Source organism: Hippichthys cyanospilos, chromosome 10 (genome assembly GCF_059441005.1).
Source record: "Hippichthys cyanospilos isolate Australia breed blue-spotted pipefish chromosome 10, RoL_Hcya_1.0, whole genome shotgun sequence".
NCBI lineage: Eukaryota > Metazoa > Chordata > Actinopteri > Syngnathiformes > Syngnathidae > Hippichthys > Hippichthys cyanospilos.
In genome coordinates, this window is record NC_142378.1 from 17,786,755 (window position 1) to 17,813,249 (window position 26,495).

Sequence of the window (26,495 nt, forward strand, 5' to 3'; positions counted from 1 at the left end):
ACCACCGGACCCATGCCATATTGCTGGGTTGATTTTGTATTGACATATGCCGATATTGCGGTGTAAACATCTGATAAGTGTACAGCTATGAGGGTTTTGAAAAGCATTTTAACTGAAAAAAGTCTAATGAATTGACTCAAGTTTGATAAGTCAACTGGTGCAAAGGTTTCTCACCTAAAGTGTTGCCTTTTGGTTAAATAATTAGTTAGCTGGTTAGGCTATTGTTAAAATGAAAGTTCAAGATTTTTGGCTGAAATTGTGCGTGAAAGCGGAAGAGCTGACATGTATTGAAATGCTAGGCACTTAATTACAGTGGAAGAATTGATGTATATGATACAGATAAATATTGATTTTAAATGATTGGGCATCTTCATTAAAATGTCTTCAAGAATGTTTTCATGTCTCAATTGTATTTGGGAAGTTTTTATTTTACTGACACCTATGTTGTCGTGTTTGCCTTTTTTGTAGGAATAAATGATTCCTACAAACTTTCTTTCAGAAACTTTACTTCCTGCTCGTGTGTTTCCACATTAAAGTGGGTGTTTCCACCCGTGGCCCTTCTCTGTGTATAAATGGTCTGTATCTACCGCTGCACGTTTGTCAGATTCTTACTTCCTGTCACGTTCTAAGCCACTTCATATTAGTAAGTAGTTAAAGCGAATGAAGCTTTCTTATGAAGCGCTGAAGCTTTCCAGTCAATCTGTTGGTCCGCATCATTGTCCTTTATTTGCTGTATGGCGTCATAAAGTGCGAATAAGTCTATGCAATATAATACGGGGTGGTAAAAAAAGGAGGAAATAGAGTTGTACCACATCCGTGGAAATAGATACGTTAGGTAGATACGTTCCGGAACCGGCCATGATAGCTGAAAATCCGCGAAAAAGTGCCCCCAGTTTTCACATGAAAAATAAATAAATACCATTTTTTTTGTTTTTTAAACAGGAAAAGTCTTCATGCTATACATATTAGAAAAATATTACTGCAGTACACATATTTACTTATATCTTAAATTAATAACAGTAGTTGTGCAGAAGTGAACTGTTCTTTTTTTTCCTTTGAAGTCTCGCACAGCTGCGGTCCTATTAGCAGCGGCCCTGACGTTTAATTAAAGTCCAATCTGTACATGATTATTAAAGATGATTATTACAAAGATTATTAATGGTTTACACTTGAAATACCGTGTACAGTCCAGTGTGTTCAACCAATTCAAGAAGTGGTTATGAATAATAATGGATGGATGCAAAAGATTTGCTTTGGAATTTAATACTCCTGAGGCTATTTCATTTATGAACTGACCTGTTGATTTATTTGTATTTTTCTCTTCAGGACGACCATGTACTAGCAACCTGCTAAGCTCAAACACTAACAGGTTTTGGCACCATTTTAATAGCAAGCTCACAAACTTTCCTACCACCTTCACACAATGCTGAAGATAAGTGAATAGAAAGCGACTTAAGACAGTGGCTGAGTTGCATGAGGAAATCGAACTGTTCCCCAGGTCAATGCCTCAACATAGCCAGACTGATACTTAAATAGATAACTCTAGATACAGTATATTGAGTTGTGGCCATTGTAATGTTTATTTGTTTTCAATCTCGACATGTACAGTCTTTTTCAAGAAAACATTCATAGTCTTGACCAATATGCAGATACAGCAATTGTATATAGTTGCGGATACAAAAATATATATTTTATGGAAAGTTAAACTCAAATTCCACAAGAGTAAGTTCAAATACATCTTTTTAAAGCCAATGCCGAATCTGCAGACAAGTCTATGCAGACAGCTAAACAAGTTAAATCACATAAAAGGCATCGTGCACTATTGTTCACTAAAATAGTCCAGCAAGTCCAGGTGACAATTCATCTCATGCAAAAGACATCAATCATATTCAGAAAGCAAAGCTCCAGTCGGACATCTTAAGACACGATCGTAGTCCAGCAAGTCCAAGTGACAATTCATCTCATGCAAAATACATCAATCATATTCAGAAAGCAAAGCTCCAGTCGGACATCTTAAGACACGATCGTACAGTAGATAAGATACAAGCCCTTCAGTGTCAAAAGTGCTCCTTGTTTCTGCTAAAAAGGGCGATGAGGAGGGGTGGATTATCTGAAAGCCAATGTTGTAATTTAATTCTACACTAATTTCCTCAAATATACTGGTCTGTACAGTCAGTGCTACCCCTGATTCGCATGTCGCTGAAAAAGTCATCTAGTGACTTATTTTCATTTAGTATTTCTGTTTAAGAATGTTGCTTTAAGAAGGCGCCAAAGCCCCAGCTAATGGGAAAGTAATAATTGGTGTCAATGGAATATGTTGTAATTACATATACTTATTAAGTAAGAGACTAACATTACAGAAGAGCTTAGTTTAGCCTGGGGTGATAGTAGAAGTTACAGAAAATCTTTGTCATATGTGCATGTGCACATAAACTTCTGGTGCGTTTTTTTTCAAGATAAAATGATCTGTGATCATTTGGTCTTAAAGCTAATGTAAAAATAGGCTCAAAAAATCCAAGTGTTTTGGGATCATAATTTGTGGTGGGTAAGATGAATTTTCTCTGCAGCTAAGCTTTATTCCATGTACTTTCTCATTGAAATGAAAAGAAATGCAATGAAGCCATTCCAACAACCACTGGGTGTTGCCGTTACCAGCTACGGTTGTCCAGATAATTGGGCACCGCTGCAGGGTACTCCGGCAAGCTGGGGCCTTGAGCAGTCTGGTCAACGGTGCTGAACTCGCCCTTGGCTGGTGCGGTCTTCCAAGTGCCAGTACCCCACTCTTCTTGGGCACGCGTCATGCTTCCCCCACTTCCACGATACAGTCTGTGCACCTATGACAATCAAATATGAGACAAGTATGAGACGTGCTCAGTTTGTGTGTGTTTGTGTGACAGCGGTGGGGGTCAGTCGCAAATAGATAATTACAGATTGTGATAATGGGCTAACTTAAGCAATGAATGAATGAATCATTTATTTTGAACATGGCTCGGAAGAAGAGTGGTTAGCACATCCGCATCACATTTGAGGGACTCCAGTTCAATTCCAGCTGGCTCCGGCCTTAATTTGGTGAGTTTGCATGTTCTCCCTAAGTCTGAGTGGGTTCTTTCCGGGCACTCCAGCCTCCTCCCACGCTCCAAAAACATGCATGGCAGGTGTATTGGACACACAAAATTGTCCTTAGGTGTGATTGGTTGCGTGAATGGTGGTTCACCCCGGTGTGCCCTGCAATTGGCTCGCAAATAGTTCAGGGTGTCCCCTGCCTACCCCTGAAGCCAGCTGGGATAGGCACCAGCAAGCTTGTGACCCTTGTGAGGATGGATGGATTTATTTTGAACAAATATAGGTTTTATATACATAATATATAGTTTGAAAGAAAAAAAGAAAACAATAAAAGTTGAAAATAAAGCCAAAAAAAAAAAAAAAAGAGTAGAGAAAGAGAAATAAGTAAAAATACTTTGGACATCTGGAGCAATGGAGATTTAAAAACAAACGGTGGGAAAACGCATGTAAACATAATACAGTATAGTAATATTCACAGGCATCAATTCTCTGTCCTATCTGCAACCATTACAACTGCTTACAAATGCAAATATTTTGGCACATTTTTCTTGTTTGAATTCTATGTAATCATCTCAGCACTGCATGTAAAGTATACGTGTTTTATTTTTTATTATCAAGGATTATATAAATATGATACATTCACCGTTGTTTTCCTTGCGAGTCTGTAGAACTATATACTCACTGGGTTGCAAAATTATTGCTATATGAGTTGGTCAGGTTAGTCCTCAAAGGTTTTTGAGAAAGGAAAAAAGACGAATACTAGACAAATTGAGCGAGAGCAAGGCATAAGTCCACCTTTATCGAATCCAAGTCAAGTCAGAGTCCCAAAGGTCTAAGTCCAATTGAGATTAGTAAACCTTCAAAGAAAAAAAATGCTATTTCAATGACACAAAAATTAGAACAATTTCACTATGCTTAACACTTTTCTTAGAAGGCACGAAAACATTTGCTTTATCAACCCTGTGTGCAGGAAAACAGGGAGTAAACAGACAGTCAAAAATCCCAAAACATTCAACCCAAAAATGTTCTATGTGCCCCCACTGGCATTTTGATTATTATTTTGTTTTAATTTTGTCATAAATTAAGCATCAGAATCCACCATAAAGGGATACTGTGTAAGATTTAGACTTTTTCATTACAAAGGAATAAATGAAATGAATATAAATCTCAAAAACTTGCAAATAAATGTGCTCTTTACAACCAATGGTATGTTTTAAATATCATCGTAGGTCGAGTTATCATTCAATTATATTACATGGGGAGGGGCACTTCTCCGGAGGCTGCCATGTCTGTTATGGCTAAACAATGGGAAATGCAACACCTGCAGCAGCTCCTGCTGTCCGTATTGAAAAACGGTCTAAATCTTACACAGTGTCCCTTTAAGGGGTAGCCATTTTGCCACTTAGATTCAACTAAGATTCGACTATGCCCTGCAAGCAGCCCATTTCCTTTGAGAACAAATGTGAGATAGTCCTCCAGTAATTGGAGTACCTTAGTTAAAAAAAAAATATGCTTGAGGCATTTTCTGTCTTCCCCCGAATACCCAGATACTGTATTTGGATACACGTCAGAAAAAAATATAAGCTCTGCGACAGCAAGCCATATCTGAAACACTGTGATAAGGCCTTCAACGACTTCAAAATAAACCTAATTTTATCAAAATAAAAACTTGACATAAATGCATCAGTGCGCTTTTCTTTTGACTTTTTTCTCCCTGTGCTTGTAAGCATGCCCACAAAATACAAGGTTTATCTGTTTTCATGTTTAACCGCCAATTCAGGTCATGACAAACAATGAAATTCCGCTAATATCGGCATGGGGTACCTGTTGCTAGTGCTTATCGGGGACTCGGGGTCCATTCCAGAGCGTCTAGCATGAATTAGTAATGTGCTCAAACTGCACACTTTGATGCTGACAGCCTGACAACGCTGCCATTTCGACAGATCGCATTTTAACACATGCCGGGAGAGATGTTCTTATCCACTCAAAGGGACCTCATATATTAGTCACGTCGTGGCATGGCGGCGTGAGGCGGTGGAGGGAAAGGGACTCAAAAACGCAGGAGGGCAGAGAGGGTGTGCTCAAACAAAAATGCTCTTTTAATAATAAAACAAGGCAGGAAAAGCAGTAGACAAAAACTTGACAAAGTAGCAAAATAAATGAGGAACGGAATATAACTCACGAGACTTAATTCGGATGACGGGGAAGAATGGAGGGCGAGTAGGAGGGGAAAAAGCACAGCGGCACAGGGAACACAAATTGACGATATGGGTGGGGTGAAAGGTACAATAATCCAAGGAAGGCAACAGAAGGACAGTGGTTTAAATACATGAAAACTAATTACAGAAAACACACTACAGCTGGACTGGGACAAGAGGCAGGGGAACCGGATTGGCTAACACGCGAGGAGCGGGGCCGCACGGACAAAAGGTGGACGAGCTAAAACTAACGAGACTGAAAAGAGAAAAAGGCAGACGCAGGGAAACCAACACGAATGAGTCAGACGAAATCAACCAAAAACTACTTAAACTAAATCCAAAAACCCGAAAAACCCAGACAGAACGTGACAATTATTTGTTATTTTAATTTGATTTGACTAAGTTGGACTTTTTTTGGCCTTCTCAGACAAAACTCAAAAGGTTTATAGAAGAGTTTCATTACTTTTATTGTCAGTCACCACACCAGGAAATACAAAATGTTCTACAGGACTTACTTTGTGTTATTATTGTTTTCCATCCATAGCCACTTATCCTCACAAGGGTTGCAGGCTTGCTGGACACTTGGTAGGGGACACACTGAACTGTTTGCCAGCCAATGGCAGGGCACACAGACATGAACAACCATTCATGCACTCAATCACAGCTAAGGACAATATAGTATGTCCAATTCACCCGCCATGAATGTTCTTGGACTGTGGAAGGAAGCCAAAGTGCCCAGAGAGAACCTAAGTGGGCTCGGGGAGAACATGCAAACTTCCCACAGGAACGCTGGAGCTAGCTGGATTTCAACTTGGGTCCATTAACTGTGAGGTGGTCGTGCTAATCAGTGCACTACTGAGTTGCCTATTGTTTTTCAATTTCATAAAATATTTTTAAAGCAGTTCTTGACCTCATTCATGTGTTTTCTGAAGTATTTAAAAAAAAAACAATTCAAATGGGGTGGTATTGGTACAGTATTCAGCTTCAGGGTCCAAAAAAAATTCTATCAGAGCGACACACAAAATACTTTGCTTGTCCATGACAAGCTGTGTCAAATGTGAAGAAACACGAGTCAAGTCCTGGAAAATTACAATACTATAAGATATGAAATTATAATATACAAATATAATTATAAATTTAAAATTATAAATTATAAACATGCCAACTATACTACAGCCCTGCAAGGTTCTGCGTTCAAAATCCAGTGGTACGACTAGTAAATGGCATGGGCGCATTATTTGTCGATACCCGTACAATCTTTTTAATGTATCATATCGGTCCCACACTAATTTCTATATTTAAGGGGTAGACCCGTCAAGTCATATACTGTCGTTCAAGACAAAGTCGTTGAATCTTTTATAACCTTTGGCCAAACAAGCCCAAAGTTTTAAAATTGGTGACTTACTGTAAATGTGACTTGAGTCATGTGACCCGAGTCCTCCACCTCTCGTATGGATAGCTGTACTGTGTCTAAGTATGTGTGTGTGTGTGTGTGTGTGAGAGAGAGAGAGCTCTCACCTTGACGAGCACCAGTGCCATTAATACGGTCACTAGTGTTAAGAGCAGCGTGGTGAGAAGCATCACAATGGCAGCAGCTGTGTTGTAACGGAAAAATGTCACTGTAGCAATCCAACCACTATGTGGTGTCGGGTGACAAGAGAAAAATTAGTATAGTTAGTCCACCAAATTTAAGCAAAGTGAATCCGTAAGAAAATATTACAAGCCATGTGTGAGCATGCGATGAGCTGCACATGAACATGATGAAAATAGTATCGATTGTCTGCTGCTGCAGTGGAGGCAATGCGAGACATACGAAATCCAGTACAACCGTAAGTCAACAAATAGTGACCATGCGTATTTATATACACAATTACAGAGGCATTTAATAAGAGTGTTGGGACTGCTTTTGTTTTCAAATAATGTGTAAGCTTGCAGCACTGTTGTGTGCACGTTTGCCTCACAGTCGAGATGTATGGATTCAAATCGGTTTGCGTGCTTCACCCATGCATGTGTGGGTTTTAACCAGGGACTCTTGTTTAATCCTACATTTAAAAAAAAACCACACATAATGGGTTACTAAAGGACTAAAATGTCGTTAGTTTAAAGTATTGTATTTATTACATCTGAAATGGTATTTGATGCAGAGTTTAAAAAGTACAATGAAAAATAAAATCCCCATGATTAAATATGAATCTCTTATTTTCTCTTTCTATGAACGGGGTTTCTTGTACGATTTATCAGTGACTTGTGCATGCATGAAAGTTGCATTTTCAGAATGGTAAAAACTGGTCAATGGACTTTCACTTTTATAACGCTTTTTCTACCTTGGGTACTCAAAGCGCTTTACACCAACTAGACATTTACCTACTGATGACGCAGCATCAGGAGCAACTGGGGGTTCAGCGTTTTGCTCAAGGACACTTCAACATGGTCTTGACGGTTGGGGGATCGAACCCACAGCCTCTCAGCTGGGAGACGACCACTCTACCAATGAACCATGTCGCCTCAGTATCCTCCTTTCAGTTGACTTTCCAAACGGTTTCCAAATAGCTTTTTTTCATTGTAGAATTTTGTATAGCGCTTATCCTCTATTGTTATTAATGTGGCAGTTAATAATGTTGGTAATTGGATTAATGATGGTGACAAGAATCTGGAAGAAATGAACTTTAAAAGTCATTTAACACTACTTCCTGTGTTTTTAAAATTAGAAAAATAGAAGCATCAAATAGTGTCATGGAACAGGTAGATTTCCACAAAAAATAAAATAAAATGAATGTCCTTCCTTGACACGACTGCTTGCTGCACCTTACCATATTCCCCAGTTGTATAAGCCTAAACATTGGATGACAGCCAGCACCAGCTGAAGAAAGAAGATGAAGAAGAAGGCCATAAAGTTGAAGGAGCTATCAGCCCTGTTGACACAGTAAAAAAAACAAAAACAAACCAACTATCAAATGATGATAATGATTTCCTTTGTTCCCAATACTGTGTTTGTCTGATAGTCAAACACCTTAATGTGTGTCAAATTTGGAGTACAACTATCAGGAAAAATTCACCTTAAATGTATGAATTTCACCTGTCACAGCTTTGATCGATATAATTTCCATCAGCATAAGCGAATGATTCAAAGTAAAATTTTGACTGCAAATTGTTTTTGTTGTTTTAAACATTTGTTTTAATAATAGTGTGCCTACACACACACATTTGTCATTGTTTCCTCTCTAATACCGTAAGTACAGTATTATATTTCTGCGGTTCTCAAATGAATGAGCATAAGTGCCCCTTGCGGTTCATGAAGCCACTTAATGGGGTTTGTGAGATTTTACCAGGTTTTCTGTGGATTAAAGCTACTGCCTTTAGAAGGCAACACACCTGATAGCTTTGTAGATGGGTCTGAACCAGCAGACATAACTGCCAGGACTGAAGAGGAGGAGCCACAGCAAGGCGTAACCAAAGTTGGAGCCTGAACCCCCCCCAGCCCACCAGGCAATGCAACCAATCACGTTCAAGCACAGCGTCGCTGAATAAACTGCAGCAAATGACAGTGTTCTTTGACTGAGAACAGGAAGCGGCATTCATATATGCATGACAAGGCAACTTACTGATCCAAAGTGTGAAGATTCGCTGCACCAGCAGCTGATGTTGGTTGGGAATTTCCTCCTGGATATTCTGATAAAAGCATGGCTTTACTTTTAGGAATTTAGGCAGCGGAGGAAAGTTGTTTGCACGTTCTGGAAAGAGAAAGTCAATCAACCAGGAATTTCAATCTTCCAATATATAATTGAACACTGTGCTAAAGCAAGGGTACTGGACCTTTTATTTAATTGGTGGTCTAGTGGGACCAGTTACAACGGTGAAACCACTTACTGATTCAATCAATTACCGATGTGTGGTGTAGTTAGGCCCACACCTCTAATCCCTTGACTAGTAATGTCCGTGTGGGAGCCCTACATTTGATTGTCACTTTTAGGTCTTATTTTGAAATTTTGGGGTACATTTCAAGCTCAATCCACACAGAGGGCTAATACTGCACTTGTGCTTCAAGTTAAAACACTTTTTTTAAACCACAGATATTGACAAAAAAAATTTTAAGGGACAAACCTGTCATGTTGTAATCCTAATGTTGCCCTAAAAAGACACATTCATAAAAACAAAACAAAACAAAAAAACAGTCATACAGAGGGTAAAGTTCTGGTCATCGTCATTCATATTACAGCCTTATAACTTTGACCTTTTACAAGGTTTCCTATATGATCATAAACGCGCGCTACGTGCGTTTTTTAAGTTGATGTCAAAATTGGACACATGTAAATGCTTCAGAAATTCAGTTTCGTCTCATATATGTAACGTTAAAAAGCTAATGAGTTGCACTCTCCGTTAAACTTCCAATTTACGCAGGCACCGGCTTTAGGGACACATTTTCGACAACAAAAACCCGTGTATCACGATTACAAATGTCAAATTACGCAAATAATACGTTGGCGGAAAAAAAACGCTTACCTTCTAAGGATTTGAGGGGTGGTCGGCAAATCATTCTGGATGCGTTTCCTCTATGGCCCACTGCAGCTGGGCAGCGCCAACGCGCCTGTAGTTCCCTTTCAGTTACGTTCAATACGACAAAGGGTTAAAAAAACTACAGCTCCCACAATCGACGTGGTGCTTGTAAACAGGAAGCGCGTGACTTTCAACGATGAACCCGCCCAAGCGTTAAAACACAGGGTCCAAAAACATTTCATGCTTACATAACTATCTTCAATTGAAACAGAACGTTTGTTTAGAGCCTCCCCTAACAATTAAACACAATTTTGATGAATGACAATTACCAAAACGTGAACAGTAACCAAAAGCTGGCCAGCGAAGTCATATCATGCTGCGTTCCAGAGAGGTTGGATTTTTTTAACATCTAAGGGGTTTAGAACAACACTTTGAACATTGTAAAACAAACAAACAAAGAAACAAAGAAGCAATGCTTTTTACTGCCCTCTATTTTAGATGTGAGTTCAGCAATCGGTCGACAATGCGGGACACAATACAAATTTCTTATTGTTGATTATTTTTTTGTGGACACATATTTATTGATAATTAATTAAATTCTTTTTGATAACAGATCTCTTCTATGATCCCCAAAAGGGCACTTTATGTTGATAGTTTGTTTCGATAGAAATGAAGTTTGAAAGGTTCTAATATTTTAAGTTAATTATTTTAAAGGTTCTAAATCAGACACTGATGACATGTTTTAATACTTTTTTAACACCCCAAACTGCTTTGCGCTGGTTAAAAATGAACAAATAAAATCACGGGGTACATCGCTGAAATAAAAGGCAGAGAACCGCTGGCATAGGCAATCATGCAATGCAGGCATTGATCAGTATTTATTTCTATAATTTGATGCAAAATCTAATGTGGCCCTAAAGTGTCGAAGCAACTGCAACAAGAAAGAAAGATGACAAAAGATGCTTAGCTACGATGTACCATTGCGGGATACACAATCTTGTTTCTTCGTCTTCTGGTACTTGAGACGGTATTAATTCTGATTTATTTAGGTATTTTGAACGCAGCACACTCTGCTAGGCAGCACAGCGGCCAATTAGAACGGCCAATGCAACAGTCTCTGAACGCGTAAGTTTTGAGACGTTTGTTTTTGTACTTTGTATTCCCCTCATGACTTTATTAATTATTTACACAAAAATACGAACTTTGAACTTGGAATCTAAGTTATATTAGTATATACAAACGGATAAAATTGAATTAGTATTTTTTTTTTTAAATTACAATCATTCCCTAAAGACGTTTTATTTTTCAAACGTCCAATGCAGTCAACAAAACAAACGCACAGCATATTTCCCAACCAATCGGATGTGCTTTCTGACGCAGGCAGCATACTCCCGCCAATTCCAAGTAGGAGCGCGAGGTAAACTGCGGGGAAGCCGCGGAGGTATTGAGCTGAAGCCGAAGTGTGCCATAGTTCAGGGGCTACACATTAGCGATACATGACGGTTATTTAACGATAGTAGGTAAAGTCCCCCCGGGGTAGTTATCGCGCCGTCACATCAAAATTTCAATCATCAGAGAGGGTAAAAGGATGTTGGCGGCGGAGGCACCCTCGGCGGAGGGGCACTTGGCAGCTTCGACACCCCGTAGACGAGGTATGCTAATGTCACTAGCTTGTCGATGTGTATCAGAATATATATAAATATATGTGTAAATGTTATTCTCTTGTTGACGGGGTAGGTTTTCCTCTTACAGTGTGCTACACAATAATGTGTGACTCAGAAACATACACATTATTTTGTCAACTTGCTTGGCAGTTCTACCAAATGTTGCTTTGGCCTCGCGAAAATGCTAATTTTCGTCGCCTTTACGCGGTTCCTACAAGTTGTCCGTACTGTCAGATGGACGTTGTCGCCCAACTCCAGACCACGAAACACTATTCAGGTCACTTTGGTTCAAGTCCGGCCCGGTTCACGTCGCCGTGTACGCCGGGCATCAACAAGCCCAACAACGACAGGCTAGTCCTATCCGGTCCCCTCTCCGTTAAAAGCTACTCAAGATCGGGATGAGCCAGCTGGGGCCGCCGCTGACTTGATTGGCCTTCTTGGGCTACTTTTGCTAAGCTAACCGAAATCATGCTGAATTCGACGACCCGTACCATTATATTCTGGTATATATTCTCGGTCTTGACTTTTTGGACTGGAAATGCTCAATCACTTCATCGTTCTTCTAACGGCCACGCAACCCTTTTTGCCTCAAATTGCTAATAACGTGTACTTGGGTACTTGCAGTTTATGCACCACTGAGTGGCGGGAGAGCAAACAAAACAATTTGGAGCCAAATTGGACATCATTGTTATTTTATATGAATGTACTGTGATGTGCATCAAAACGTGCAACAAAAAGTCGAATATGAATGTAGTGAACTCTTGCTATTCGTGGGGGTTTAGGATCAACCACCCTTCACAAATAACGACCCCATGTTTATTATTGCCAAATAATAAACATCTGCGACAGGTCAATCTCTAATATGAAGAACATTACATTTGATAATGTATGGCTGACCTGTTTTAATTTTGTACACGCAAGGATGCTGACTTGTGTTTCCATTACCACATGTAAAAGTGCTAATAATTCATTTTCCATAAGGCTCACCACACAAGAGTAGTTGACTACTCAGGCTGGTTGATGTCAGGCAATTGATCTTTGCATTCATATCAGTTATAGGCTGGTTACAGGTGGCACGGAATACCGTGGTTTCAAAATGGCTGAATTTTTTCCTTATTTGTCTGGCAAAATGATACATATGATCTCCCCCCAGTGATGCAAGCAGTTGAGAGCCCTTTGTGGTAATCTCTGGATAACTGTGGCTTGTTTGCATGTACAAAACGTGTTTATCAAGCGTGGCTGCAATGCCATTTAACAAGTTACTATAATGCTGTGTTATAATGAGCGTTTACTACCAGGTACAAGAGTTAGCAAAACATCACCATGGTCTCCTGGTCACCACAGATGCCAGCAGAGGTGGGGAGCTGGCCTGGGGTGAGAAGGCTGCCTTGCCCCCAAGGGCTGTCCGATTGGCAGCTCTGATAGTGTGCGCGAGGCTCATAGGGAACCAGAGAACTCGGACCAAAAAAAACCCATAAATTGCTTCATTGTATCGACAACGTTTTGTTTTTTGGGCCTTGCTTTCTTCATTTTCGTCAGAAATTTGTATATATATATATATATATATATATATATATATATATTTTTTTTTTATTATTTTGGTCCATCCATATTTTAAATGCTAAACACACTCCAAGTTATGATACCATAACATCAGCATTTCAAAGTAATCTTGAAACCGAAGTAAATGCCTTACAACCAACAATACTTGCACATAAGGTGGAAAAAAAATGCCATAAAGTATCTATTAATTAGTTATTCCACAGAAATATTTGTGAGTAGGTGAGTTTGTGAATGGGCATGGCTTACTGTCATGTCAGCACCACCCATGAGGTCATGGTGAGCTATCAGGGCAGCACTATTATCTGCACTGCTTGTCATTTACAGTGTTTTCTCAATTAACTGATCAAATAAATGAAAGTGGTAATTCCGCTCAATGCCAGTTCAATGTTAACTTGCTCTCTGACGTCAAACTGTTTTTTTTTTTCCCTTAGGTATGGATTGTAAACCAAATCAGACCAATAAGAAACTCATACAAGGTAAATATGAACAAATATGCCTCTTGCATGTATAAAATTTGACCTTACTTTATTAGGTAGATCTTTCTAATTTTCATAATCTGTATCAGCAATGTGGTAAGTGGCAGTTGTGTTGCGTTTTCTAAAAAGAATAATAAATAAGAAACATAAAATGAGCACTTTAAAGCAAGGCTCAGCGTAAGCAGTTTTGCATTTGTTTTTGCAATTTAAGTCTTGGAATTTGCACCTCATATAAACACACGCGAACACATCTACGCTAGTCGTCGGCTGAGAGGGCTCAGCAGGCTGTGGCTACACCATACGTTAGCAGGGCTCTTTCCGGGTTGCTGTCCAGTGACGAGTAAGATCATTGACCCCTGCAAAGGGACACTGCCCTTGGAGTCCCAGTGGTTGCCGCTGTTGGGGAAGTCTGCAGGGAGAACCCCACTCACATCTAGTCCTGCGGCTGTGCGTTCCCACCATTGCCGCCTGATGGAGTGACGGAGGGAAGGGAAGTGGCTGGGGGAGCCTATCAGTCTGCGTGTAACTGCAACGCTGCTTCAGCGGCAGGAGGGGATACACGTCACACACACACACACACACACACACACACACACACACACACACACACACACACACTAATAAGCATCAATATTTTGGAACCCAAAAGATTCCGGGAGAGGCAGAATGATAGTCACGGTTCCACTCGATTATCGATTCTTTGTGCTCAGACGTAGGGGCCTGATTGGTCCACTTATACTGAACTGTATGTGGCCCAAAACGGTGATCGCACGGGCCAACGGGCATTTTTTGAGGTGGAGGCCTCGGTTTGAGAAACATTAGTAGTACTATTGACAATATTTTAGTGACAGATAATGTGGCAAATATACCTCTTGCTACTAAACTGGGTGGCTTTGTCCAACTGTAATGCTTTGTGCACACATGAAACCTTGCCTTTGAGCATGTCCTGAACTTGCCAAGTGTTGCAAGTTTGCTGGGGAAAGTAAAATGTACGGCAGCTATTTTTTTCTGCAACACTATTGCCAAACAACAACTTAAACAGAACCAGACACTGTTTAGAATTGCAAGGCACAAAACTGGCTTGCACCACTGGGTGGAACTGTGGACGTTTTGTCAGCTTGCGGTCATGCAGCCTTTAAAATAAATAAATATTTTTGTCAGTGGTTGTATTGGTTACTCTATTACATGTTTTGTAAATGTACAGTTTTTATACATTTTCATAATTTTGATGAAATATAAGGGAAATTATTTTACCTCGTTTCTTAATAGACAGTTGCTATCGAATAGGGAGATGCCCAAGGATTCCCAGTGGGCAGCCACTTGAGAGCCCGATTTGTTTCCAAGCAGTTAAAAACTTCATTTTCTATAATGCAGACTCTTTAATTATTCCTCATCATATTAAGCATATTTACAACAGCGATTCCCTGTAACTTTACTTGTTTTTTTGCTTTTAGCTCGCCTCCCATTCAAGCGACTGAACCCGGAACCAAAAGAAAGCAAACCATCGCCGAAGCGCCCCCGTGCACATGTTTGCCCCGAATCAGCTGTCTCTGACAGGGAGAATGACAATGAGTCCTCTCCCCTCATCCAGCTCAGTAGACATCCCCTGGTTAATGGCCGCGGGCCCCTCGATTGCTTCCTTAGCAAAAGGCGCCCTTCAGCCTCAGACAATGACATTATAGATCTGACGGATGAGGGTCCATCCCCCATCAAGTCTCAACATTCTTTCCACACACCCCTCCGCACATTAAAAGACGGTCACAATGAGGACACAGGCCTGTCTCGTCGAGACTCCACATGCATGGATCACATTGCTGATATGCATGTGTCAGACTGCACAGAAAATCCAGCAAACAAAGATGACAGTATTGTGGTGGCGGCTGAAGAGGTAGAGGAGGATGGGATTTTACCGCTCACTGACAGCGAGCCGGAAGAGCAGAATGCATCTGGCAATGTGTCCAGTGTTGGCAACAAGTCAACGCTATCAGATTTGTCGAGCAGTTCTACACCAGAGAGGACTAAAAATGAAGAGCTAACGACCATGCCTACGACAGTAAGTGACTCCCTCAGATTGCCTTAGAAAGGCTCTTGTTAATACGTGAAAATCCCACAAGATAGAAAACACAATGATCATCACACACAGCTGTTAATTGCCATCTGTATTATATGTGTCGAGAGAGAAGAAGCCCTTTTGTCAGTTAAACACCAGACATTCAGAGAATGAAGTGAAGGAACTGAATGTAGAATTAAAGAAAAATGTTGAAAATGTAATCTGAACAAAGTGTGAGATAAGTTGGTAAGATCTGACCCATCTTGAATTTTTTAAAACATCCAAACTCAGAGAAACTGTTAGAAAGCCCAGAAATTCTTGTATAATTAAAAGGGAAGTCAACTCAAAAATATTCTTAATGATGTTCCATGTTCTCCTACTAATCTAAACACATTCTGATTAATATTGTGTTTGGTGAATATAAATTAAGCAGCAAAATCCACCTGTTTTTAATTTTTTTCTATGTGGTCACTTGCTAATTCGATAGGGTCGATGGCTTGCTGGGGCCTATCCCAGCTGTCTTTGGGCAGTAGGCGCAGGACACCCTGAGCTGGAATTGAACTCAGGACTGAACTGTGAGGCAGACGTGCTAAACACTCTTACACTGTTCCGCCCTGCTTATTTCGTTTTCTCCAAAAATATTAGAATACCAAATTTAGACTTATAGGGCCACATAAAATGTATAAAATGTTGACCTGACTTCCCCTTAAAAAATTGGATTGTTTTGCTGTAGTTTATGCATTTTGGTTATGACTGAGAGCTTTGTAATAGCTGAAATGGCCCCTGCTATAAGAAAGTTTACGTTTTTTTATTTTTATTTTTAAATATAAATTCCAATTGCAGATATACACTAATAATGACTAATGTTGTGAGGGTGTAAAAGACTCAATTGATCTCCCTGTTTGAAAAAGTCTAGATTAATGTTTCCTTCAATTGTTGCATGAAATTCATTTTAGATATGGCGGCGAATTGATAAACCGCACTATTGTCTGATTATTGACAACAGTAGTGAAACTTGTACCATACTTTTCATTTTAAATAAACTTGATTTTTCTCTCCTAGGAACTAACATCCACTCCTAAAATCCTTGTTGATACCAAGATAAGGAGATGTTCATTAAAGGTGAGACTAGCTGGGTTCTTTGCTTCTTAAAACAATTTTACATTCATGGTTCTTGAGTGTGATAGATCAGTTAATTACATTTCTGAAAAGAAAAATTGAAGTTCTTGTTTTGTCCCCGATTTAGAATCTTCAAAAACAAGAAGAGAGGCTTCGGCTGCGCCAAGAGAAGGAGCGGCAGAAGGAAGAGGCCAAGGCAGCCAAGGAGAAAAAGAGGGAAGAAAGCCGCAAGCTAAAGGAGGAGCGGAAAAAGGAAAAGCAAGAGAAGAAGGAAAAGGACGAACAAGAGAAACGTGAGAAAAGGGAGAAGGAGGAGCGTGAAAAGGCAAAGAAGCTGAAAGAGAAAGAAGAGCAGCGCAAATCCAAGATGGAGTGAGTCCCTGTGTCACTAAATTGCAGCATTCGATCGTCCCCACCGCTCATTGTCTTCAATACTTTTCAAACACAGGGCCAAGCTTGAGGAGAAACGTAAGAAAGAGGAGGAGAAGAGGATGAAGGAAGAAGAGAAGCGAGTGAAAGAAGAGAAAGACGTGAGTTCATGTAATTTATTCATAGATGTGTATGTGAGTGAAATTATTTAATTGTATCAGGGACCGACAGTATGGAACATGGGGGAAAAACTGCAAAAATGGAAGAAAATATTGATTCAATTTTCCAATATTCCTAAGTATCAATATCAAGTCTGGAATTTTATTTACATGACAACCACAGTTTTAAAGCATTGGTACTGAAAACAACCAAAACCCAGTTTTAATATCAAACATTAAATACATCAACAACAAGCATTAAAACATTTAACAAAAACATTTTATTAACATCCATTAAATTTAAAAAAGGTGTTGTTTGTTTTTTTGTGAATTTCAAACATTCAACTACACAACAAATTTTAACAATATGAAAAAGGCACCCGCGCACACAGTGACTTACTAAAAATGAACCCTTCAGGATTAATGAACAGACATTAAAATGTAGATGGAAAAAAACAGCAGTTTGATTTGTGTTGCAACTCTGTAAAATAAAAGTGCTTACTTTGATCGACGGATATGAACGATGGCCGAACAACAAACATCCGTGGATCATATGATTCGAAAATGTAAGAGTCATGCCAAGTTCTCTTATATTTTGAGGATAAAAATGTCAACTCATCTCATTCAATGAATAAATATGATGACAGATGAAATGAACGTTGCTGGTCATTACTTGCCATTTAATTGACGAGAGGTCGCAGCTGCTTGTAATGCATGCTACTGAAATCAGAAAATGTTACATGACGAGATACAGACAGGTATTGTACAATCTTGCTTTTCCTACACTTAAGCATGTAAAGTTAGTAAGTTACTGTTTTTTCTTTTTATACAGGCTATGTACGTTAGTATATAGCTGTACTGTAAATAGGTCAGTGTTTTAAGAAGTGCAGTCTACTTGTTTACATATCATGTTAAAATTCACAAATTGTATGCATCATTGGCCTTTAGTTCATTTTGATTTCGAATAATTTACACGATAGTATTCATACAGTAATATGTTTACAACATGTGTGAGGTTGTTGACACGAAAAATGCTAAATGTTGAAGCATTTAGTAAATTAAACATGTAATTGTAATTGAGAGATAATTGTCTTTATTTATTGCTTCATTTGCCTTTATATGATCTTACCTAATAGATAAGATATTGTTTTGGAATAAAGATATGCTTGTTTGTTTAAAAAAGTTTTCGACAAAAAAGGATCTTGAAAAAAATGTGCATAAATCGCAATTTTTAGGTGGGAAAATAACACTTTTTTTGTAGTTTTTCAGGCCTTCAAACTGTTTGTCTTTGCGTTAGAATAATGCATCTTTTACACATGCATTAAGAAATATATTATACAAATGAAATATAAGAGCACATATGTTTTCATATTTAAATTGGCATAAATGTCATACAAACCTTGCAAATTGCCCATCCTTGGTCCATAAACTGTGTGTTCTGTCATTTTAAGTTTCTATTTATTTTATTATGTAAACAGAAACAACTCTTACTGCTCATTTTCAGCTGTAATTTACAGTGCTGTACTGTTAATCAAAATGATGGGGTTCATTTTTAGCGCCTCAAAGCTGAGAAAGCCGAAATCACAAGGTTTTTCCAGAAACCCAAGATCCAGCAGGCTCCAAAGGTGAGTTGAGCTTCACGTACCCATACTGGTTTGAGTCCTGTTTTTATGCACATCTCTTGAGTCCTCCTCTCCTGTCAGACTCTTGCAGTGGCTTGTGGAAAGTTTGCACCATTCGAGATTAAGGACAACATGTGCATGGCGCCGTTGTGCCGGATACAATGCGAGGAGACTGCCCTTGAGGAACTGGACCGCTGTTTAGCATACCCCAGTGACAGACCGTATTCGCTGAAGGACTGGGTCAGCCAGAAACCTCGGCGGTCTGGTGCCACCAGACCCAAAGTGACAACTTCTGATAGGTGAGACACTCCATGGACACTTGAAATGCTTGAATTGTAGTGATATTTTGTTGAAAAGCATTTCAAAACAAATAGCCATGTGATTTTCATGTTGCATGGCGACCAAACCCACCTTTTTTTGTGGTATTGAATGTAAAAATTCCATTCAAAGTGACGCCTCAAGCAAAATTTAAGGTTGAATTACTTGTTTACTTGGAATGGGACAAGACACAAATACCATGAGACGAGATGTCTCACGATATTGAGTCCTGGAGAAGGAGGCGAGTCAATATTATGGCGCTCGGCGCCAGCGACCCTAGTGAGGATAAGCGGCTATAGAAAATAGATGCATTAATGTACGGATATTGCCCAAAACAGTATAAGTTTTCCTCTTATTGAGCAGACTGCAAAACCATTAACAGTTCAGTGTGCAAATTTAAACAAACAGGAGAGTCACTTTTGCTACAGGGTGAAGTTCAACAAACTGCACGCAGCTTGTGTTAGTTGTGGTGGTTAGCATAATATTTTTGCGGCGTTTATAAACTGACTTTGTCCAATATGCCAATATTTTACACACACACACACACACACACACACACACACACACACACACATATATATACATATATATATATATATATATATATATATATATATATATATATATATATATATATATATATATATATAGATATAGATATACACATATAGATATATATATATATATAGATATACACATATATATATATATATATATATATATATATATATATATATATATATATATATATATATATATATATATACAGTCGGCCCCCGGCTTACGAGCACCCTGATTTACGAACAATTCGCCTTACGAGCGTGGATCAGGGAAATTTTTGTCCTCCGCTTACGAACAAACCTCTCGCCTTACGAGCAATTCGACATGCCGGCACTTGTGGCAGTAACGTGAACGCTATTGGTCTTACAACGTCACACTAACTGTCTCACTCACGGTGTCTAAATATATTACCATTTAAGTGTAGTGTTTGTACAGCTAAAGGGAAAAACAGCTGACATGAAATTAAATGTGCCGATTGCAGGACAAAGAATTGTCATTGGTTTTTTTAATTAATTGTCAATACATTCCAACCGTTTAAAAAAAAAAAGTGCGAATAATTATCAGTCGATTATTGGTCGATTAAGGTCACCCGGTCTCACTCACGGAGATGCTATTGGCCGGCGTCACACGTCAATCACAGAAATGCCGATATGCTATTGGCCGAACGCCTTTATCTAGCTTGATGGGACAGGATGGAAGGAAGGAGAGAAAATTAGTGAAAAACGGAATGTTGTGAAGACTTTGCAAACTTTATCTGTTAGACATAGCTTCTAAAATTACTAGCAGCGGTAAAGAAAGAAATAAGAGGATGATGTTTTAGTATCTGCGTGATTTGCACCCTGACTGAAAGAGTTACTGTAACACTGTAAGACCAATAGCATATCTATCGCCGTGTTAACTTTGAGCGTTGGACTCTGCCCCCCTCTGCTTACATCCAGCTCAAGTCTCGTCGTTTCAAAGGTAAAAGCTATTTATCCATTGTATTTATCATATAATGCAAGTGTACAGCACATTATGTCACTCAATTTTAATATAAGTATACAGTGTGTCGTTTTTACCTATGGCTTCGGCGCGCGTTGCACGCATTCACGAATTAACATGGGTTTGGATTGCCCGCTATACGAGCAATTCGAGATACGAGCGTAGCCGCTGAACGGATTAAGTTCGTAACCCGGGGGCCCACTGTGTGTATGTATATATATATATATATATATATATATATATATATATATATATATATATATATATATATATATATATATATATATACACACACACACACACACAAATTTGTTTGGATTTTCTTTTTCACTTTTAACTAATTACCAAAACAATCAATAGAAGTAGCCCTACAGAAGAAAAACAGATTGCACCTATTACTTTAAAATCACCTTTGTGGTGATATTCTGGTTTTCCAGTTGAAGAAATATATATATATATATATATATATATATATATATATATATATACACACACACACACACTGGGTTGGGTTACGACGGTCTCGAGTTTCGTTTCGAGGTTACGAACACGCTCAGTAAACAATTGGCCATCATCATGGATTGGAAGTGAAATTAGATATTATTAAGCGATCTAAAAACAGTGAAAAGCCAACGAACAAGTTGTTGTGCGGAAGAGGGACTGTTCGAGTGTCTGTGCTCCGTTTTGGGGTTTTGTTGATATAGTAAAAGTGACTGTTGAGATCGACCCTGCCTCCCCACTGCCATTCTTTCCGGCCGCGGGCACATCTGCACGGCTTTTGTAACAGAATGACGTGAACTCGTGCTGTGGGGCGAAAATGGATGCTGCACTGTTTCCGGTTGCACGACCCTTCAAAGCAAGAGTTCTCTCCAAAATAAAACATGAAAAAATACTACACTCTACAGTACAGTGCGTATAGAGTTTATTTTTGTTATTATCTTTATGGTGTTCCGACTTACACTGAAACTCGGGTTTCACCGCTTCTTAAGAATGGATCCACGTAGTCGAGGACCCCTGTATATATTTTTCTTGTTTGTGAAAAACAATTATAAACACAGAAGACCAAAAAACACAAACCGCTGTGAATGACGTCACTGTGTCCTCTGCGTATGTGGGACAGTTTTGGGCCATTTGGCCTTAACCAAAAAATTTGAAATTAAGCATTAAGCCTTCCAGTGTGAACCTGGTCTGAGGGTGCAGTTTTAATTTAAGTCTGTTAAAGTGCAGTAATCCAACTGCTCTCTGGGTCACTCAAGTGCTGCTAGCTAGCTAATTTGTGCTTAGACACTGTGCTAAATGAATGTGGCGATGAATTTGTTTGGTGATGAGTCTGCATCCTGTCCATAAAATAATTGATAAATGTAATATGTTGACTCGCACTGCCCTTCCATGGTAACAACAAAAGCTGAGAGAGGCATTGTGAACAGTGCTCATGAGCTAATATAGAACCTCTTCTTCAGAATAGATTGATTTAAATTAGGCTCTAAAAATAGGGATAAATGTGTGCTGAAATTGTTGAGCTCTGATGTGTTTTGATTAAATGTTTTCTACAGACATCTGTAATTAAGACCTATCGGAATGGTTTTCTTTCCATTTGATTGTATGATTTGTGTTCTTTTCAGTGATTGTATTGCAACGGATGGGCCTAAAGCAGAAGGCGTGCCTGACCGCAAACTGTACGGACCTATGAAACTGCTCCTGTTTCGTGAGAACCACCGTCCAGCTTACTGGGGCACTTGGAGGAAGAAGAGTGTGCATATTTCACCTCGCTGCCCCTTCAGGAAAGACCCGGTGGGATCACGTTGCCTTTTCTGCATGTTGTACCAGTTGTGTGACCATCAGCTTTGACTCAAATTGTTTATGCCACGTTTAACAACAGGATTTGTTAGACTATGAGGTGGATAGTGATGAAGAGTGGGAAGAAGAAGAACCCGGGGAGTCCCTCTCACACAGTGAAGGGGTGAGTTTGTGTCAAAATAAGATGCTGCCAGTCAACATTGCTGGAATTATGAGGCCTACTATTTTGCTGTAGCTACATACATGTGATGATGGATTGTTTTCCTGGGAAACTCTTAAATTGCGAAGGGTAGTTGTGTACCTTCAATTTGTCAATATCTTTCCAGGAGGATGAGGAGGAGGGTGGTGAGGAGGATGATGATAACGACGGGTTCTTCGTTCCTCATGGCTATCTTTCAGAGGACGAGGGAGCATTGGAGGAAGCGGTATGCCACTTTTTTTTGTTTTGTTTTGTAGGGACTGTTCTTTGAGCTATGTGTCCTAACAACCGTGCTCCTCTGCAGGATGGCGGTGACCTGGAAAAACAGAAACTGCAGCAGAGGCTGAAAGCCAGGGAGTGGGAAGAGCTGATGTCTTCCAAGAACAAGATGAAGGTGCTGCAGCCAATGGTGAGGGGCTGCCTCTGGGACGGCGACGGGATGGTCTCAGATCTTCTGCAGCCGTATGCTGCGTGCCTCATTGAACCGTTACCCAAGGCTGACATGAGCGCCAGCCCGGAGGAGCAGGCTGAGAAATGCACCAGAGAAGCACAGTGTAAGTGTGAGATGTCTCTTTTACTCCTTTCTTATATTTTCCGATTTATTTATTTTATTTATTTTTTTAATGACTTTGTACTACTTTGATCAACTTTTGCTGTACAGTACTTGGTCAGCTGCTACCGCTGTTGCACGGCAACGTGAACAGCAGCAAAGTGATCATCACGGAATTTCAGGAATTTTGTCGCCAGAAAACATTGTCCTGCACACCCCCTCCTCAATTGTCCAGCCCGGAGAGCTCGGTGGACGTGCCCACCCGGTAATGACGTAGCCCTCTTTTCATGTGCTGTTTTTCCAATCCTCAACGCCTTGTTGTCATGCACATCTTATTGTGCTTTTGTGCACTTTGTAATGCTCTATAATGCCACAAGGTGGCACCAGGATCTTAGTTAATTAGAGAGTTGTAGTGGTCTTGAGGAAGTAATACATTTCTACTGAAAGAGTCAAGCCTAAGATCTTTTTTGAAGGGCAGGTGCAAAGTTTAGCCTCCACTATTAATGCATGTTATAGAGCAATGTTCACTGAGTATGTATGGTTTTACCAGTAAATTAATGGTTCAAACGTAATTTACAGTAATTTCCCAAATATAAGACACAGCTGTGTATAAGACGTACCTGTGATTTGGGGGTCAAATTTTGGTATTTTCTATGTTAGAAGCACCAACACTTTGGCAACAATGTAAAAAAAAAATATAGCAAAACACAAATAATCTCATCTTCCTAACGTATTTTCTTGTGTTCATACATGTAAGTTATATATTTGTTGCGTGTTAAGTGTATTTCAGATTCCCCACATTGTGAGCGGTGAGTGTAACTGAATGTGCTCAAAGCAGTTGTTTATCCTTCTCCTCGTGACGCCACTTGAGTTCATTGTCCCGTGAATACCAAATATTGCACGGCGTCCATGTCAAAAGGCCGCAATTAAGAAACGAGTCAGATGAAATACCTTTCCGCATGCTCAAACCAGTGCACACAGCTCTATACCTTGCCACTCTTAATTGAATCAGCTGGAGACATCATAACCACTGGAGTTTATGATCCCCATTTTCTCCTTAGAATACTGTTGAAACGTCTAATACAGAACAACGCCATTTATGAGAAGCGCTCCACCTACCGACGCTGCTGCTGGTACGTCCATGCGGACGTCCTATCTCGCTTCGGCTTGGAGGGTCTCCCGGTGCCTAGCCAGTGGTCCTACTTGGCTGGCGGCGGGCGAGACGAGTCGCGGGAGGAGGTGGCCACGGGCTCTGAGGGCAACTCTCCGATCACGCCGCAGACGGCCACGTCGGCAGCCTCCAAGAGGAAGAGCGCCGGCAGCATGTCCATCACCAAATTCATGAAGCGCTGTAGCGACCGAGAACAGGTAACCAATTTAAATACTAATTAAAAAAACAAACAAACAAAACACTTATAGCTCATGTTGTCTGTTTTTATGTCGGTTAGACAGAAGAAATGGAGGCCGACGGTTTTCAAGCTGACACTGAGGAGGAGGATGACGATTGTATCATTGTCTCCATGCAAAGTGGTGAGCAGAAATACAACAACAAATATTTACCTGTTGCATCTCAGTCGATGTTGGTGTCGGTGCACATCGGGGAAACGGGTGTGGTCCACACTCCGTCGCTCAATAAATGTTTTTTAAGAATATGTGTTCTGTCAACAGCTAATAAGAGCTGCACAATTAATCAAATATTAATCGCGATCACAATATTGGCTGTCACGAATAATTAAGCTGATCCTTGGAGATATTAACATTTAAAAAGACTGCTACACTCCATGTCAAATCAAGCACTTTGTCATCCTACCACCAGGGGGCAATGTTTCCCACATGTTTGCATTACAAAAACCTTTGCTTTTCTCACCCTAATATATTATCTATCAGTGTGAAATGGTGTTGAGTTTCTCACCTGATTCCTAACATAAACAGTGCTAGCTGTCAAATGAGACCCATTTTGAAAAATCCGGGGGGAAAAAATCGGGTGAAATGACTGAAAACGACATTTTAACTGCTGATTGATTAAATTTTGCTTAAAGGTAAATAAAGTGCTTGGTTGTAAGTAAGCTTCATTTTTTTCATTGGCTTGCGTTCAATTAAGTGAATGCTGTTGCACTATGTGCCAAGGTTTTGCCATGTCTTGAGTGTTTGTCTTAACTGTCTACTGTATTTATTTATTTGTTTAGTTTTATTACTATTTGTAATTATCAAGCCTTGGAGCCGTGTTTAAATACTGCTTGTCATGTCTTGCCCCAAATGTGCCATCACAAATGTCCAGCAAGTAAAAGCCTGTCCTCAAACTACCTGTACAGCTCTACCACATTCATCTTGTCTTTGGTGGCATTTAGTCTTAAAAACTGTACAACCCCACAGATATCAGATGCACATTGCCTAATTTTTGTATACAGTAGTCGCAAGTTATAAATTATGAATCTAAAACTATAAATGTATATGTGTGCCATTTTTATTAGCAACAATGTTTGATATCACTCGGCAGTTACCACTTATCAATGTAACATGATTGAAATTTCAAACTTTGGTCATTAAAATGTGGCTATTGTGCTTCGTAGGCACAGCCAGAGACAATACCTCCACGGATGGAAACGACATGATGGAAGTCACCCCATCCGACACGGCCGCCCTCCCTGTGGCCAGTGCTGCTCCGACCCTCGCCACAGCATAAATCCATGAGGCACTTCCTGTTATCCTTGCCCTGGCCTTCCTTTTCCACAATTTCTTTCCCAATGAGCATGGCCAATGAGATGAAATGGTGCATTTCTGCCCATGCTGGCTGGCATTTCACCGCTGCCGAGTGGCAGGGAGCCGCTTCCAAAGGCCTCTCAGGCATGCTTGGTGTGTGTGTGTGTGTGTATGCCTGTTTTTGGACAGTTCCGACACACCGCTCACGACAAGAAGCATCCGAAAAGCAGCATTATTTACGTTTTAGAAATTCAGTTCTAATGTTTGTTTTTGTAAATAGGCTGACAGATGTTAAAAGTCAGATTAAAGGTTTGTTAACAATTGTGCCATTTATGCTGGTTATTTCCTAATCTTGACAGCTCACTGGAATAGGTGCTAAACCTGTACTTGTACAGTTAGATCCGGTAAATGTTTTATATAAAAATGCATTGTTTTACAGTCATACTTGAATAAGAATTCATTAAACAATAATAAAATGGCTGCCTTTTTTAAGCATGAAATGCTACATTTTAAAAAGTTGTGCTACTTGTCCGATATGACCGATTGGGTTTGTTTGCCACTATTACAAATGATGTGATTCATCTGGCAGAACGGGCTATGGGCTCAGGACTTC

General features: G+C 39.8%; 2 protein-coding genes across 7 annotated transcripts; one reads left to right on the forward strand and one right to left on the reverse strand.

The window, feature by feature from the left end:
* Positions 1-1,556: 1,556 nt before the first annotated feature.
* scamp4 (secretory carrier membrane protein 4) lies at positions 1,557-10,141 on the reverse strand. Of its 3 annotated transcripts, none has more exons than XM_088426021.1 (7): positions 9,762-10,141; positions 9,363-9,389; positions 8,864-8,992; positions 8,634-8,790; positions 8,072-8,173; positions 6,780-6,856; positions 1,557-2,834 (listed from the first exon to the last, which is right to left on the reverse strand). In XM_088426021.1, exons 2-7 carry the CDS (start codon positions 9,367-9,369, stop codon positions 2,725-2,727), a joined length of 582 nt encoding a protein of 193 aa, XP_088282147.1. In that variant the 5' UTR covers positions 9,370-9,389; positions 9,762-10,141; the 3' UTR covers positions 1,557-2,724. The 3 variants fall into 3 exon arrangements, with proteins under 3 accessions (XP_088282147.1, XP_088282146.1, XP_088282145.1); XM_088426020.1 differs by having other exon boundaries at positions 6,780-6,897; positions 9,363-9,391; positions 9,766-10,138; XM_088426019.1 differs by having other exon boundaries at positions 6,780-6,897; positions 9,762-10,138.
* A 71-nt stretch (positions 10,142-10,212) lies between these two features.
* chaf1a (chromatin assembly factor 1, subunit A (p150)) lies at positions 10,213-26,208 on the forward strand. Of its 4 annotated transcripts, none has more exons than XM_088426015.1 (16): positions 10,213-10,255; positions 13,414-13,458; positions 14,913-15,511; positions 16,571-16,630; positions 16,755-16,999; positions 17,076-17,157; positions 18,711-18,779; positions 18,858-19,075; positions 22,259-22,427; positions 22,516-22,596; positions 22,760-22,858; positions 22,937-23,186; positions 23,294-23,447; positions 24,244-24,550; positions 24,631-24,712; positions 25,753-26,208. In XM_088426015.1, the coding sequence occupies exons 1-16, from the start codon at positions 10,228-10,230 to the stop codon at positions 25,863-25,865; spliced, it is 2,601 nt and encodes an 866-aa protein (XP_088282141.1). In that variant the 5' UTR covers positions 10,213-10,227; the 3' UTR covers positions 25,866-26,208. The 4 variants fall into 4 exon arrangements, with proteins under 4 accessions (XP_088282141.1, XP_088282140.1, XP_088282144.1 ...); XM_088426014.1 differs by lacking the exon at positions 10,213-10,255 and adding an exon at positions 10,879-11,407; XM_088426018.1 differs by lacking the exon at positions 10,213-10,255 and adding an exon at positions 11,440-11,488.
* The last annotated feature ends 287 nt before the right edge of the window (positions 26,209-26,495 follow it).